The sequence below is a fragment of the Trichosurus vulpecula genome, chromosome 1, assembly GCF_011100635.1.
Source record: "Trichosurus vulpecula isolate mTriVul1 chromosome 1, mTriVul1.pri, whole genome shotgun sequence".
Classification (NCBI taxonomy): Eukaryota; Metazoa; Chordata; class Mammalia; order Diprotodontia; family Phalangeridae; genus Trichosurus; species Trichosurus vulpecula.
The window spans coordinates 82,307,313-82,324,455 of NC_050573.1; the positions used below are offsets into that span (position 1 = coordinate 82,307,313).

Below are 17,143 nucleotides of genomic sequence, written 5' to 3' on the forward strand. Positions count from 1 at the left end.
TTCGCACCCAGTGTCCGGTTGGTTGCCAAGTCTTGCCTATTTGACCTGTACAAGTTATCTTATACCCATACCCCTATCTTTGCTCACACAGCCATGTACTACTTCACACCTCTTGTGTCTTATAACAGCTTCCTGGTTTATATTGTTGCTGGGCTCCCAGCTTCTCCCTTCCACACAGTTGCCAACTAATATTACTAACCCTCTTTTACTATGTCTGTCCCTGCTCAAAAGTGTCAGTGGTTCCATACTGCCTACAGGATAGGTTCTTAACTGTTTTTGTTTTATTGTACCCTTAGGAAGTCTAGTAAAGTCCATAGATTCCTTTTTAGAATAATTTTTTTGTAAATTAACAAACTTTAAAAAAAATAGGATTACAAAGAAAACCAATTAAATTGAAATATAGTTATGAAATTTTAAAAATGTTTATAGATCCTGGGTTAAGAACTATTGCCCCAGGATAACTTTTACTCTGTCACTAAAGCCCTTCACAAGAGCCTTGGACTGAGAGTCCAGAGAACGGCTTTATGTGCCTAGCTCAGCACCCGGGTTGCCATGGGTCCTGGGACATGACACTTGTCCTCTTTTTGCCTTTGTGTCCCTGGCTGTAACCTGGGTGTGATACTGCTCCCCAAGTTTCCATGAGTTTTAAAGAAGCTCAGACAGGATTCCAATCAGAAAATTTCCCCACCATGTAGCCTAGTCTCATAGCCTGTTTCTCTGTGGTGCAATTGCCCCAACTCCTGAAGAGTTCACAGTTTGAGACCAGAGCCCCTTAGAGCAAGCAGATTTTCCCATCAGTAAGTATTTAATATCTACATTAAGGGCAGAGTCTGTTTTCATTTTTGTTTTTACATCTCCAACACTTAGAACAGTGTCTGGCACATACATAGTAGGAGCTTAATAAATGCTTGTTGATTTGGCTGCTGTATAGGATTGTGAGAGATAAGACTTTTTTTTTTTCAATTTCATGTAAACAAGAATTTTTAACATTTTTAAAAATTTTGAATTCCAAATTCTCTCCCTCCCCTCCCCCCTTAAGAAGACAAAGCAGTTTGTTATAGATTGTACGTATGCAGTAATGCAAAACAATTCCATATTAACTATGTTGCAAAAGAAAATACAGACCAAAAAATATAAGAATAATAAAGAAGTTTTTTTAAAAAGTATGTTATGATGTACATTCAGATGCTCTCAGTTCTTTCTCTGATGGTGGATAACATTTGTCATAAGGCCTTTGGAATTGTCTTGGATCACTGTAATAGCTAAGTCATTCACATTCATAGCTAAGTTGATCATCATATGGTATTGCTGTTACTGTGCACTGTGTTCTCCTGGTTCTGCTTATTTCACTTTGCATCAGTTCATATAAGTACAAGATCTCTTTTCTTGAGGAGCTTACAGTCTTGTTGAGAAGGATGAGGCTTACACAAGCAATAGCCAACATATTAAGTTCTTCCAGGAAGTGCTACAGAAGCCCCAGATGGAGACTATTTTCTGGGGTTATAGGATCATGGATCTGAGTTGAAAGAAACCTCAGAGACCATTTAGTCCAACCCTCTCATTTTACAGATAAGGAAACTGAATAGTCAGAGAAGGATTGCTAGAGGTAAGATTTGAACTGGGCTTTTAGAACAAGTAGAATCTGGAGAGGTGAAGGAGAGAAGGAAGGTAGAAAAGGCTTGAAGAAACTGGGAATACTTAGCCTAGATTTTTAAAAGCCTTTGTCAAGACAGACCTGTCTTCTATAATAGCTGTTATAAGGAGTCTAGGTGGCAGCATGTAAGTCCTAAGAGAAGATGGGAGATCAGTGGGTAGAAACTGAGAAGTAGATTTCAGTTTAGTATCGGGAAAAAGCTTGCTAAAAATTAGAGTTGTCCACAAGTGAAATGCACTGCCTTGAGAGTAAGTCAGTTCTCAAGTAGAGGTTGATTGGTCACTTAGGAATGTTATAGAGGGGCATGCCTGTTCAGGTGACATCTGAGGTACCTCCTAATTTGAGATCATGGGTTGTAAAGAACCTAAAATGTAGCTAGGTTGCACTTTCTCTTTTTTTTTTTTTAACCAAGATTTGTTTTTTCTCCTTTTCCCCAGCCCCCATTGAAAAAGCAAGAAAAACAAAAGCCCTGTTATGAACATGTATAGTAAAACAAAACAAATTTCTATGTTGTCCATGTCCAAAAAAAAAAAATCTCTCAGTCTGCACTCTGAGTCCGTCATTTCTCTGTCAAGAGATGGATAGCATGTTTCATCACAAGTCCTCTGGAGTTGTGGTTGGTTGTGTCGATCAGAGTTTGATGATCAAAGTTTTCTTTACAATATTGTGTAATTTTCCTGTGCTCACTTTCCTCTGAATTAATTCATACATGTCTTCACAGATTTCTCTGAAACCATCGCTTGCATCATTATTAGAGTACAAACTCCATCACAATCATATAGTATGCTAAGAACTCACACAGGGCAAGCATTCACATCGTAGTCAGAAGAAGAGATGCAAGAACACCCTCAAGGTCTCTCTTAAGAACTTTGGAATTGACTGTGTGACATGGGAGACGCTAGCACAGGACCACTCAGCATAGCATCAGAGAAGGTGCTGTGCTCTGTGAGCAAAGCAGAATTGAAACAGCTCAAAGGACATGCAAGATGCCCAAGTTTGGAGCATCCACCCCAAATGTTCACACAGACTATTTGTGCCAAACCTGTGGTAGAGCATTCCAAGTTTGTATTGGCCTCATCAGCCACAGTTGGACACATTGAATCTTGACTCAAGCATAGTGATGTCATTTTGGTCTTCTTTGAGAACAAAGGACAACAATAGTATACCATAACTTATTCATCTGTTCCCATTCCAATTCTTTGCTCCCAAGATAGGGGCTGCCACAAATATTTTTGTACAGATGGGTCCTTGACCCCTTCCTTTGAGGTATCCTAGTAGTAGTGGTATCAGCAGCTCAAAGGGTATATAGTATGGTTTAAAAATTTTTGAGGCATACATAGGTCCAAGTTGCTTTTCAGAATGGCGGGACCAATTCACAGCTCCACCAGCAGTGCATTGGTACTCTTGTTTTCCCAAAGCCCCTCCAAAACTTGTTATTTTCCTCTTTTATCATCTTTGCCTGTCTGATAAGTTTGAGGTAGATAGAAGCTTGCTTTAACTTGCATATCTCTGATTATTAGTGAGTAAGAGCTCTTTAAAATATGGTTGTTGACAGCATAGATTTCTTCCTTTGAAAACAGCCTAGTCATATCCTTTGACTGTCTCCTGGAAAATGACTCTTAGTTTTATAAATTTGAATCATTTCCTTCTGTATCTTGGAACATGAAATCTTTATCAGAGAAACTTTGTTCAGTTACTTACTTCCCTTCTAATTTTATCTGCATTTGTTTTATTTGTGCAAAAACTTTTTTTATATAATCAAAATTGTCCATTTTATCTTGTGTGATCCTTGTTTTTTAGTCATGGAAAGGTAACTTCTTTCTAGCTCCTCTAATTTGTCTTTGATGTGACACTTCTCCCTCTAGATCTTTTATCCATTTGGAGCTTATCTTTATACATGGTATAAGGTGTTGGTTTAAACTAGGGGTGGGGAACCTGTAGCCATGAGGCCATATGTGGCCTTCTAGGTCCTTGGGTGTGGCCTTTTGACTTAGTCCAAGTTTTACAGAGCATATCCTTTTATTAATGTGATTTGTTCTGTGAAGTTTGAATTCAGTCAGAGGGCTGCACATGTGGCCTCAAGGCTGCAGGTTTCCCACCCCACTCTAAACCTAATTTTCATCAGACTGCTGTCTAGTTTTCCTAGCAGTTTTTTTTTACTAGTGAGTTTTTTCCCTAGCACCTGGAATCTTTGGTTTTATCAAAGACCATGCTATTTTGTGTGTTTGCTTCTGTTATGTACCTGATCCACTAATTAACCTTTTTATTTTATATTGGCTTGACCTACCCATGAGCACTTCATTTTTCTCCATATATTGCCAGATGTGTCACTAAGAAAGAATTGTTTGTATTTGGTGACTGGTGGTAGGAGATGAAGGAGAAAAAGAGACTCCAGAGTTTTGAAATATGCAGGTAATAAGATAAACAATCAAGCGCTTACCTTTTAACTGTATCTGAGGGCACTTGTCTTATGAAAGGAGAAAATTTATTACTAGAATGGGCTGCTCTGGGGTACCAGGTCAGGGAATAATTGTCTTCCTCTAGCCTGGTGGATTGTTGGAGAAACAGAGGCCAACACTTAAGTGCTAATTCTTCATGAATGAAGTCTTGTCTGTCCGATTCCTATAGTACATGATAACCTTTCTTCTTCCTCTGAGCTCCTACCATCCCTCTCACAGTATTCTGCTGATGAGTCTTTGAGAACCCAGAGTCAGCTCCATGCCATGAGGAAAGAAGGAAGTAGGACTTTGGTGGAAGACATCTTGGAGTGCAAGGACTACATTTCATTGTTAGGATTAATAAATATGAGATATGGTCCCCTCCTTCATGAAACTCACAGCCTGATTCTGAGAAAAGATATACATACACAGAAAGAAAACTGACCATGGAAAACAACATACAAGAAGTGCCCAGAAGTGGTGTAGATTGCATTGCTGTGGAAACTCAGTAAGGGCACAGTAGACCGTGCTGATTCTGCCTAAGAAAATTCCAGAACAGACCCCATGAGTGAACTTAATTTAATTCAGTCAACATTATATGCCTATTGTGTGCAAAGTCTTTTTTTAAAATTATTGTTTATTTCTTTAATATTTTTAGTTTTCAGCATTGATTTCCACAAGAGTTTGAATCACAAATTTTCTCCCCATTTCTACCCTCCCCCCCACTCCAAAATGGCATATATTCTGATTGCCCCATTCCTCAGTCAGCCCTCCCTTCTGTCACCCCACTCCCCCCCCATCCCCTTTTCCCTTACTTTCTTGTAGGGCAAGATAGATTTCTATGCCCCATTACCTGTATATCTTATTTCCCAGTTGCATGCAAAAACAACTTTTTTTTTTGACATCTACTTTTAAAACTTTTGAGTTCCAAATTCTCTCCCCTCTTTCCTTCCCACCCACCCTCCCTAAGAAGGCAAGCAATTCAACATAGGCCACATGTTGTATCGTTATGCAAAACACTTCCACAATACTCATGTTGTGAAAGACTATATTTTGCTCCTTCCTATCCTATCCCCCTTTATGCAATTTTCTCCCTTGACCCTGTCCCTTTTCAAAAGTGTTTGCTTTTGATTACCCCCATCTGCTCTATCATCCTTCTATCATCCCCTCTTTTTTAATCTCCTTCCTCCTCCTTTCCTGTGGGGTAAGATACCCAATTAAGTGTGTATGTTATTCCCTCCTCAGGTCAATTCTGATGAGAGCAAGATTCATTCATTCCCCCTCACCTGCCCCCTCTTCCCTTCCAATGAGCTGCTTTTTCTTGCCACTTTTATGTGAGATAATTTACCCCATTCTATCTCTCCCTTTCTCCCTCTCTCAATATATTCCTCTCTCATCCCTTAATTTGATTTTTTTTCAGATATCATCCCTTCATATTCAACTCACCCTGTGCCCTCTGTCTATATATAGATAGATAGATATATTCCCTTCAGCTACCCTAATAGTGAGGTCTCATGAATTATACACATCATCTTTCCATGTAGGAATGTAAATAAAACATTTCAACTTTAGTAAGTCCCTTATGATTTCTCTTTCTTGTTTACCTTTTCATGGTTCTCTTGATTCTTGTGTTTGAAAGTCAAATTTTCTATTCAGCTCTGGTCTTTTCACTGAGAATGTTTGAAAGTCCTCTATTTTATTGAAAGTCCATATTTTGCCTTGGAGCATTACACTCAGTTTTGCTGGGTAGGTGATTCTTGGTTTTAATCCTAGCTTCATTGACCTCTGAAATATCATATTCCAAGCCCTTTGATCCCTTAATGTAGAAGCTGCTAGATCTTGTGTTATCCTGATTGTTTCCACAATACTCAAATTGTTTTTTTTCTGGCTGCTTGCATGATTTTCTCCTTGATCTGGGGGCTCTGGAATTTGGCGACCATATTCCTAGGAGTTTTCTTTTGGGGATCTTTTTCAGGAGGCGATCGGTAGATTCTTTCAATTTCTATTTGACCCTCTGGCTCTAGAATATCAAGGCAGTTCCCCTTGATAATTTCTTGAAAGATGATATCTAGGCTCTTTTTTTGATCATAGCTTTTACGTAGTCCAATAAGTTTTAAATTATCTCTCCTGGATCTATTTTCCAGGTCAGTGGTTTTTCCAATGAGATATTTCACATTGTCTTCCACTTTTTCATTCCTTTGGTTCTGTTTTATGATATCTTGATTTCTCATAAAGTCACTAGCTTCCACTTGCTCCAGTCTAATTTTTAAGGTGGTATTTTCTTCAGTAGTGTTTTGGACCTCCTTTTCCATTTGGCTAATTCTGCCTTTCAAGGCATTCTTCTCCTCTTTGGCTTTTTGGAGCTCTTTTGCCATTTGATTTAGTCTATTTTTAAGGTGTTATTTTCTTCAGTATTTTTTTGGGTCTCCTTTAGCAAGTCATTGACTTATTTTTCATGGTTTTCTCACATTACTCTGATTTCTCTTCCCAATTTTTCCTCTACTTCTCTGAGTTGCTTTTCCAAATCCTTTTTGAGCTCTTCCATGGCCTGAGACCAGTTTATGTTTTTCTTGGAAGCTTTTGAAGTAGACTCTTTGACTTTGTTGAGTTCTTCTGGCTGTATGTTTTGGTCTTCTTTGTCACCAAAGAAAGATTCCAAAGTCTGAGTCTGAATCTGAGACCATTTTTTCTGCCTGGCCATGTTCCCAGCCAGCTACTTGACCCTTGAGCTTTTTGTCAAGGTATGACTGCTTGTAGAGTAGAGAGTACTTTGTCCCAAGCTTGAGGGGCTGTGCTGTTTTCAGAGCTATTTCTACACAGCAAGCTCTGCCACAGCAGCACTCTTCCTCTCCCAAGAACTGCCACCCCGGACCGCCACTCAGATCTAAGCAGGCTCTGCACTCCTGCTCTGATTCGCCACTTAATTCCTCCCACCAGGTGGGCCTGGGGCCAGAAGCAACTGCAGCTGTAGTTCTGTAAGCAGCCTCAGAGCTGTACCACCTCTACTCCCCCAACCCCCCCGGGGCAGTGGCCAACCTTGAACTCCTTTCACTCTGTCCCCACAGTTTTTCCCACTAACCTTCTCTGTTGCCTTTGGTGTTTGTGGGTTGAGAAGTCTGGTAACTGCCACAGCTCATTGATTCAGGGAGCTACAGCCTGTTCTGCCTGGCTCCTGGGTCTGGTTGATCTGGGCATGGCCCACGCTGGGCTCTGCTCCGTTCCCAGCATGGTGTGATAGACCTTACCCAGGGCCCATCCAGGCTGTCCTGAGCTGGAGCCCTGTTTCCCTCTGCTATTTTGTGGGTTCTGCAGTTCTAGAATTTGTTTTTTATAGTTGTTTGGAGGGTCCTGAGGAGAGCTTTAGGCAAGTCCCTGCTTTCCAGCCGCCATCTTCGTGTGCAAAGTCTTATGTTTGGTCTTGGGAGAGACAAAGTATAAGACTAAATCCCTGCCCTCATGGAGCTCCCTATCCAATAGAGGGATAAGATATACTTACCTGTAACATACAAGAATATATGGCAGATGCGTTATCCAGGTGCAGATAGTGTTACATGTAGTCTGAAGGCCAAAGGTCATTACTGACAAAGAATGGTGGTTTATAATGTCTTTCCGGAGAAGGTAGTTGATTGAGGGGTGAGAGATTGGAGAGAGAAGGTGTTTCTAGCCATAAAGTAGAGTGCAAGCAAAGATTGATTAAACAGGAAAGTACAAGCCATGTCAGGGGAATCCAGTTTGGTTTGATGGTTAGAGAAAAACAATAAAGCTAGAGAAATGGAGAATCAAGTTGCCCCTGACTGCTTGTTCCAACCCACAGGGATTTCTCTTCCCATTGAACACCCTGACCTCAGGATATATGGCATGCTTCTTTGTACTTAATACATACTCCTTTGGAATTGGGGAGGAGCTCCCCTTATTCCCACCATAAGGTAAACTGCTTTAAACCTTGGACCATCCTTTATATTCATTTCTTTAAATCTACCCTGCTCAGCAGTGGGTGAGGACATAGGAAGTAGACAGTAAATTCTTGCAGAATAAAAATGGAACCTAAGAGTTGGAAGTTTATCTAGAGGTCATCTAGTTAACCACTATGCCTAATGTATGAATCCCTTCTTCAGTACCTCCATCCAGTGGTCACATTAGGCAATTACAGAGTAATCGGGTAGAGTAAGTACAGAGTTTCAGTTCCTTAGGTTTAAAAAACAGTTCTAACCAACTTCCCCTCTTACTCGGGATACCTCCCTCCAACTTCCTTCCTGCTTCCATTTTGTCTTGTATCATAGGCCCCTTTTATACCTCACTTCTCAAAGAGTTTGTATTATCCAGCTCTTGGTCTGAGTAGAGCTGAATGTCCCATAAATAGCTAAGAAGTCTGCTTTCTTCCTAAGTCATAATTTTCTTCCAAAGTGAAATCCTTGCCTTTTTTACCCTGATCTCCCTTTGTCACTGACAGAAGGCCTGACTCTGGCTGTTTGGTCTCGGGGATAATTGATAGATAGGCTTCTTGATTTCTCCATTAGTAATTATGTTCATCTCATATGTACAAAAATCGCAGAATTATAGAACTCAAGAAGACTTCAGGTGTCATGTAGTCCACCTCATATAAAGAGGAATCCCCTTACCAGCATTCCTGACAAGTAGTCAGTTAGTGTCTTGAAAATACTCAGACTGGGGAAACTCATAAACTTACAAAGCAGCACATTCCGCTTTGGGATAACTTGAATTGTTAGGAAGGTTTTCCTTACATGAAGCTTAAATTTTCCTCTGTTTAACTTCAACCTAGTTCTATTCTCCCAGGGCCAAGAAGAATGTCTCCTTTCTCATGTCACTCCTTTAATAACTGTCATATCCCTCCAAGTCTTTAAGTCTTCTCTAACTTAAACATTTTCAGTTGTTTTATCTAGTCCTCATGTGGAATGGCAGCTCATCTCTTTCTTATCTTGGTTTTTCTCCTTAAGGCCTACTGTCTGTCACAGTCTCTTCTAAAAGTGTTATACCTAGGACTTATGGCAGCAGCATAAATGTGGCCTATCTTAGGTAGAGTCTAGCTGAACTTTCCTCCTTCATTCTGAGGGTTAAGGCCTCCAAGCTGGGCAGTAATGCAGGAGCAAACTTGTACGTTATAGAGCCACAGGGCCAGAAGGCACCTAGCACTCACTTAGTTAAACCCCTTCATTTCACAGATAAGAAAACCGAGGCTCAGAGAAAGCTGGTTAGTGACAGAATCAGCATATCAGCTCATGTTTCTTGTTTCCCAGTCTAGTATTCTTTCTGCTGTACCACTTTGCCTTTCCTTTGGCTGACCAGCCTTGCAATCAGAGGAAGGTAGGTAATCCTTGAAGTGAAGTCCCATGTTCCCAATCAGGCTTATGCTCTCACTGAAGACATATCAAGCCATCTGACCGTGGAGCAGGGTGGTTCTGCCCAAGCTCATTGGAGATAATGCTCTGTGCCTTAGATTAGCAAGCACAGCTGGGAGACCAGGCAGAGATCTAAAAAGCAAGGAGAGGGCCCCTTTAGCCCTGCACCAGGATGAACACATACTCCTAGCTTTATTAGCTCAGTCAGTCCATCAACAAGCATTATCAGAAGTGGCTAGGGGGCTCAGAGGATATAGTGTTAAGCCTGGAGTCAGGCCTCAGACACTTAGCGGTATGACCCTGGGCAAATCACATGATCTCTGTCTGAGTCAGTTTTCATAACTGTAAAATTGGAATAATAATAACACTTGGCTCATGGGGTTGTTCTGAGGATCAAATGAAATGATATTTATAAAGCACTTAGTGCCCAGCACGTATACATGCTTGTTCCATGAAGTTCTCATTATTTGCCTGCCATTGTGCTGAGCCCTGGGGATGCGAAGAAAGGCAAACAAACCAAAAAAACCCTTTGAGGTTGAAGAGAGTGGTCACCACTGTGGCGGGATGGGAAGGGGGAGGTGGGAAAGGCCTGCAGGCCCATGTCTGAAGCTGGACATTCTATCATTTGTCTCATCCCTCTAGTCTCTGTATTCCTTTTTTCATCCTCAGCCCTGAGCCTTCTTAAGCCTGACTTAGTCTCCCAGGGCACTTGCTCCTCTGCTTGGAGCATCTCCTCGGGAAATGGACCTTATGCCCAGGGATTTCACCTTTCATAGTTTTGTTAACCTTTCCTAGTCCCCAGATACTATTCTCAGGCAACTGAGCTCCTTGGACTTTTCTGGCCCATGAGTCAGCTTGGTGCCCAGATTATAGAGATCAGATGCCCTTAGTTCCTTCTTTATTCTGCTGCCACCTACTGTGATCACATACCTAAGAGCAGCATGTGTACCCTCCTCCCCTTCAGCCCACTGTCTTGCTAGGCTTTAGGTCACAAGGGGGCGTCTTCTCAAGTTTATTCACTGGGGGAAGAGAGAAGATCTCAATTCTGAAATATTTACCAGCAAGCAATTTGAAATGTGGATTAAAAAAATCTTAGGCTGGACGGTATATCATTACTAAGTCAGTCTTTCTAGCTATAGTTCCTCAGGCTTGGGTTAGCCCATAATTATTCTTCCTTTGGTTCCAGATGAGAATGTCTTCTGTCCCAGAGAACAGAGGGGATTGACCTGGGGATTGGCCTCCCTGTACATACTGGCCTATATAATCCCAGCTCTCAGCTCAGAGATGTTCATTATAGCATCTGTTCCTATAGTGCTTTGAGGTTTACAATGCACTTTTTTCATAGTAACCGTGGCGGGCCAGGGAAAGCAGTGAAAAAAATGAAATTCCAAATTAAGAAACTCATAAAGAGGAATTCACCTGCTCAGAAGTAGTCAGTGCATAAGCATTGATTAAGCATCTACTTTGCGGCACACACACAGTGCTAAGTGCTGGGGTTATAAAAGAAAGAAATGTAAAAGACATTCCCTGCTCTCAAGGAGCTCGAAGTCCAATAAGGGAAACATGCAAACAGTTACGTGCACTCAAGCTATATACAGTATGAACTGGAAATAATCACTAGAAGGAAGGCATGAAGATTAAGGGGTAATTGGGAAAGATTTCCTGTAGAAAGTAGAATTTAAGACTTGAAGGCCAGCATGTTAGCACATGTTGGGCCTGAGACTTTAAAAAATGTTGCATTGGTGCTTTAAAAAACAGTTACTGTCAGTGTCTAGTATATAGAACTTTCCCTTGTACCAAAGTAGTCCAGTTAAGCCAAATAAACCTACACATTGACCATATAGACACATATATCTCATTCCACGTCTGTAGTACATCAACTCCACTGGGAGAAGTATGTTTCATCATCAGTCCTCTGGAGTCAAAATGGATCACGGCACTGACCTGAATTTTTAAGTCTTTGTTATGTTCCTTTATAGTATGGTGGCCATAATGACTTGCAAAAACCCTTTTCCGTGTATTTTCTTATTTGATCCAGGGCAAGGGTGGTTAGCCCCATTTTAAAGATGAGAAACCTGAGGTTCAGAGAGGAAAGTGAGTGATTTGTCCAAGGCCACACAGCTAGTAAGTGGTGGAGGCTGGACTTGCACCCAGGTATTCTGATTCCTCATTCAGGGTTCTTTCCCCTTCACCATGCTAGTTCAAGGGGAGGGCCCCAGACCCTTCAGGGGACAAATGATAGGGGGTTGTGTAAGTAAAACTTTTAGTAAGAAGAACTATTATTCTTTTAGTTCTGTTTATTTTCTATCAGTTCATGCAGGTCTTGCCAAAGTTCTCTGAATTCCTCATATTCGGCATTTCTTGTAATGCAGTAATTTTACATCACATTTGTATACCATAGTTTTTTTAACCATTCCCCCAGTTGATGGGTTACCCATTTTGCTACCACAAAAAGTGCTTTAATAAATATTTGGTAAGTTTGGGATCTTTCCTTCTATCTGTGATTTCCCACCCACCCCTTGGGGAATGTATCTGATATCACTGGATCAAAAGGTATAAAAAGTTTCATCTTTTTTTTTTTTTTTTTTTAGTATAGTTCCAAATTGTTTTTGGAGCTAGGATTTGAACCCATCTTTTTTAAACTGTAATTTGAGCATTCTTTCTGTTATGCCACCGAGTCTTCTGGTGGCATGGTAGGCTATCCCCACATTCCTGTGGAATCCAGGAGTTAAATAGATGTTCCTTGAGTTAATTAGATGCTCCCTCCCCCATCCCAATTAAGGAAAAAGTAGAAAAAAAATATGGTAAGGACAGAGCTCCCATCCAAAAGTCAGGGTCAGTCACCCAATGGTGAAGTCACCCCTAGAGTTTTCTTAAAGATACCCCATGCTTAAATAGGTTTCACTTATGAAATTTGTACTATCCCACAATAATTAGTTTAAGAGACCAGCCCCCTGTGAGAGGACAGGAACAACAAGAACAGTGGTGTTGTTATTGTTATAACTTTCAAGTGGATAATGACTTACACTTACAAAGCCCTTTCCCATGCATTTTCTTATTTGATCCAGGGCAAGGGTGGTTATCCCCATTTTAGAGATGAGGAACCTGAGGCTCAGAGAGGGAAGTGATTTGCCCAACGCCATACAGCTACTAAGTGGTGGAGCCTGGACTTGCACCCAGGTATTCCGATTCCGAGATAGAGTTCTTCCCCTTGAACCAAGCTGCCTGAGGGCCCCAGGTCCCTGAGGGGACAAATGATAGGGAGTTCTGTAAGCAGACTGCCCCAGTGGGCTGACTTCACCCAGATTTTGAGTCTCCCAGCCACAAGATTGCTGTATGCAAGAGGGGCCCAGAGGGAATCTGTCCAGAGGTGGCATCTCTGTGGGACTATTAGATCCTGGACAATGACCTAACCCTTGCCTTTGTTCCCTGTCAGGTCTCTCAAAGTGGGCATGCAGATCTCCATGGATTACTGGTGGTGCACAAATGTGGTTCTCCAAGGGGTGGACGAGGTATGTCTCCTGTTGTTGGGAATAGAGAGGGCATTCTGGGAGCCAGGGGAATCCTGGCAGCCATTGGCTCTGGGGATTTCCATTGGTTCTCTAGTGCACGGGAGAGGGCGAATAGTGTCAGCATTTCAGTTTGGATTAGTTGTGCTGTTTTGTCCCCTGTGTCCCTGGAAGGCTGAGTTATCGGTCAGGCTTCCTTCAGGGTGGGAGGCAGGAGTTAAAGATTGGGAGGCAGCGGGATAAAATAGGCTTAGAAGTCAGGGAATAATGAGATTTGAACTCAGGTCCTCTGAGTCCAAAGCCTGTGATTTCTTCTCACTAGACCAAGCTCAGTTCTGTAGTACTTGTTGTGTTTCCTCAGGAAAGTTATTTGATTTCCCTAGGCCTCAGTTTCCTCCTATAATCTGAGGAAGTTGGACTTAGTAACCTCTAAGGCCCCTATGAACTCTAACAATCTTCCTATGAGAGTGTGAATTGAATTTTGTTGACCAAGGAACCCTTCCTTTAGGAGATAGTTTTGAATTATGGCATAAAGGAGGAAAAAGATGGGATAATAGTTTTTTGAGCTGAAAGAGACCTTAGAGACTACCTGGTCCAACTCTTTTATTTAACAGAGATGGAAACAAACCACAGAGATTAAATGAATATGAAAGACGCAGGGAGGGAGGGAGGCTGTTTCAGGACTATGGGGTCCCTAAGCAGAGGCTTGAAGGTAGGAGAGGAAAGCCAAGAAAGTTCTCTGTCTAGGATGGAAGCCATCCTAGGGTTGCCCTGAGGGTTGGGGGGTTGAGGAGAGGCAGACACCCCCTCCCCCATCCCTTCTTTCTGTCCCTGTGGCCAGAACAGCCCTGGCTACATGGAGGTGATGTCAGCGTGTCACCAGCGAGCGGCTGATGCTCTGGTAGCTGGAGCCATCCTCAATGGAGGTCTCTATGTGAAGCTGGGCCAGGGACTCTGCTCCTTTAACCACCTGCTACCCCCTGAATACATCACCACCCTTCGCCTACTGGAGGACAAAGCCCTCACTCGGGGATACAAAGAGGTTGGCACCCCCTGGGCCTCAGGCATTGGCGGGGGTTGGGGGCATGGGGGTGGACTTGGGTAGTCAGGGCTAACTCCTATGCCCTCAGCTGTGAAGAGCTCCAGCCCCATGCTGAGTACTGGGGAAGAGCTGACTTATAAAGGCAACTGAAGGCTTTGCCTTCTGGAGATTTTCTGACTCTTGATGGACCAAGAGCTATGGGAGATGCAAGTGCTCAGGGTCCTGGGAGGAACTGGGGAGGCTGGAGGAGGGCATTTTGAGCTAGATGTTGAAGATGGTATGGGATGGCCCATATGAAGATTGTGGGGCAAGGAGATGGAGGGAAGAGTGTTGAGGCCTTGGAAACATTATGTTGTTACTTGACTAGGATGCTATTAGTAATCATAAGAAAGGCTAATGAATTAGAGTAGGCCTAAGGCAGAGTTCCTGAGACTGTCCCTGGAGTGGGCTCCCTTTCCCCTGCAGGTGGATGAGCTGTTCCTGGAGGATTTCCAGGCTCCAGCCAGTGAGGTGTTCCAGGAATTTGACTACGAGCCTGTAGCAGCAGCCAGCCTGGCCCAGGTGCACAAAGCAAAGTTGAAGGATGGCACAGAGGTGGCTGTGAAGGTGTGTATATATGTGGGGGTGCCCCTTAAGTGTCCCTGGGCTCTGCCCAAAGATTTGGGACTGGTAGAAGGAACCAGGAGGATCATTAGGAAGGCACATTGATACCACTTGTACGCTATCAGCACGTCTAGTTCTTGTTCAGCTTGGAGAGGCATACAGATTTAGGACAGTCCCTGACGCTTGTGGAGCCTGAAATCACAGGATCTTACAGAACATTATTGCTGAAAAGGACCTTAAGAATCATGTAGAATTTGACTCTGCATTTTGCAGAGGAGAAAAACAGAGAGGATGACTTGTCTAAGTGCCAGAGAGCTGGGATTCAAACATAGATCTTGTGACTCCAGGCTTGCTCTTGAATCCATTACATGGTCTTCTTTACCTCACATAGCAGCCTGACATCCCCATCTCCTCTAGCCGCACTGGTTTGAACCAGAAGGCTGCTTTCGTCAGGTCACTATCCTGCTTGGGAAACTAAATATTTCCCTGTTACTCATAGAATAAAATAGAGACTTAAGGCTCCTCCGTGATCTGGGCCTTACCAGCCTTTCCCTGTTATATCCACCTGTTTCATAGTTTTCCTTACTATCCCCAATCATATCTGGAATGTGTTCCCTCCTCCTTTGTCTTCCAGGGCCCATTTAACTCCAGGCCCCCTATTACTAGGAAGTCTCGCTGACCTGTTTCAGCCCCCACTGCTCTTCCTTTTCTAAGCTGGTCCATTCACAAGCAAGTACCCTGCTGTTTAGCCTTTCCTTAGCGGACCTAAGACCATTTCCAGGCTGTAAATGGGATCCCTCTGCTAGGTGGGAAATACAAGGCAACTCAAGGAGAGCACTTAAAATGGGGAATCAAGAAAGGCTTTAAATAGGATGGTCCCTGGACGATTTCTTGAAGGGAGCAAGGGGTTCTAAAATGGGATGGGACAGGAGAGGTCAGTGTGTGTTGATGAGGCAGAAGATGATTCAACTCCTGCATCCAGTACAGGTGCAGTACATTGACCTAAGGGACAGGTTTGACGGGGACATCTACACCCTTGAGCTCCTGCTGCAGATCATCGAGTTCATGCATCCCAGCTTTGGCTTCAGCTGGGTCCTCAAGGTAGCTCTGGCCCCAGCCCCTTAAATGCATTGCACATGGCACTAGAAAGGGAGTGGAAAATATGGCTTTACCTAGACCTCAGGGAGACTCCAGTCTAATGAGGTAATAGCCTCCACTCTTGGGATGTTCTGAATTTGCTACCTTAGGACTCCCTTCTTATCACATCTTCCCCATGTACAACCCAGTCCCCACACTGACACCTGCCCATGTTGGATTCCCCACCTCAGGACCTGAAAGGGACCTTGGCCCAGGAACTAGACTTTGAGAACGAGGCTCGGAACTCAGAGCGCTGTGCCAACGACCTGAAGCACTTTCGCTATGTAGTGGTGCCTCGTGTTTACTGGGACAAGTCCAGCAAGGTTTGAGCCCTGAGGTTTCCCCAAGAACTAATTCAGGATCTTCTTTCCCTTCCACAACTTACCCTGTCCTACCCAAACTAGGTCCTCAAATGACCCTCCCCCACCCCTTACTGTTCTCAGGCTGGGCAGATCTGGCCTGTTTATTAGCCCTTGCCTCCCAATTTGCAGAGAGTGCTGACTGCTGACTTCTGTAATGGCTGTAAGGTCAACAATGTGGAAGAGATCCAGAAACAGGGGCTCAGTTTAAGCGACGTGAGTACGGACCTGTTTGTCTGCACTTCTGTACGTGACCTACAACTGTTTAATCCATTAGATTGATGGTCTCCATCAGGGCAGGAGCGGTTTTTTAACTGAATTTTTTATTTCTTAACACACTCTAAACAGTTGTTTGCAAAATTAACGTGTGAAAGAGGAAGAGTGGGACTTGTGTTTTATGAGAGAAGTAGCTTGGGTGGTTCAGACCTGTGCCGTCCCTGACAATGCTGGCGATGCCCTATTTCTGCTTCTTAATGCCCCTCTTAATGGGCACCCACTCTTTTAGACGTCGTCTAAATTGATCCGAGTGTTTGCTGAACAGATCTTTTACACGGGCTTCATCCACTCAGACCCCCACCCTGGAAATGGTAAGATGCCACACTCTTGGGAGGGAAGACATCAGTCTGGGCCATCCGAGGTTGGGCTGTTTGGGTACTACCCACCCATGTTCTCTCTTAGTACTGGTACGGAAAGGCTCGGATGGGCAGGCAGAATTGGTGTTGCTGGATCATGGCCTGTACCAGTTCCTGAATGAGAAGTAAGATCCATACCTGTGACAGTACCCTGGGCGGGGGAGGGAGAATCATTTATCTGCATTGGATCAACCCTGTGGGGCCCCAGAGACCATGCAGTTGTGGGGAACAAGGAAGGGGTGGAATGTCTGATCTGACCAAAAGAATCTCACATACACACCATCACCACCCCCTTCCCAGGGACCGCTTGGCCTTGTGCCAACTGTGGCGGGCCATTATCTTGCGGGATGATGCAGCCATGAAGAAGCATTCTGCTGAGCTTGGTGTTGAAGGTAAGAAAGGGGAGATGTTG

The 17,143-nt window shown here is 43.3% G+C and overlaps 1 protein-coding gene across 4 annotated transcripts in view; it reads left to right on the forward strand.

The window, feature by feature from the left end:
• The window catches only part of ADCK5 (aarF domain containing kinase 5), a 41,246-nt gene that overhangs the window by 21,702 nt on the left and 2,401 nt on the right, over window positions 1-17,143 (forward strand). For 2 of the 4 annotated variants that reach the window (XM_036752080.1, XM_036752094.1), the window contains 9 exons: window positions 12,886-12,961; window positions 13,800-14,000; window positions 14,466-14,606; window positions 15,591-15,704; window positions 15,932-16,063; window positions 16,232-16,315; window positions 16,605-16,686; window positions 16,778-16,856; window positions 17,032-17,123. In XM_036752080.1, the coding sequence (XP_036607975.1) occupies window positions 12,886-12,961; window positions 13,800-14,000; window positions 14,466-14,606; window positions 15,591-15,704; window positions 15,932-16,063; window positions 16,232-16,315; window positions 16,605-16,686; window positions 16,778-16,856; window positions 17,032-17,123 (1,001 nt within the window). The remainder of the gene's footprint in view (window positions 1-12,885; window positions 12,962-13,799; window positions 14,001-14,465; window positions 14,607-15,590; window positions 15,705-15,931; window positions 16,064-16,231; window positions 16,316-16,604; window positions 16,687-16,777; window positions 16,857-17,031; window positions 17,124-17,143) is intronic. The other 2 variants (XM_036752087.1, XM_036752101.1) reach the window with 1 other exon arrangement.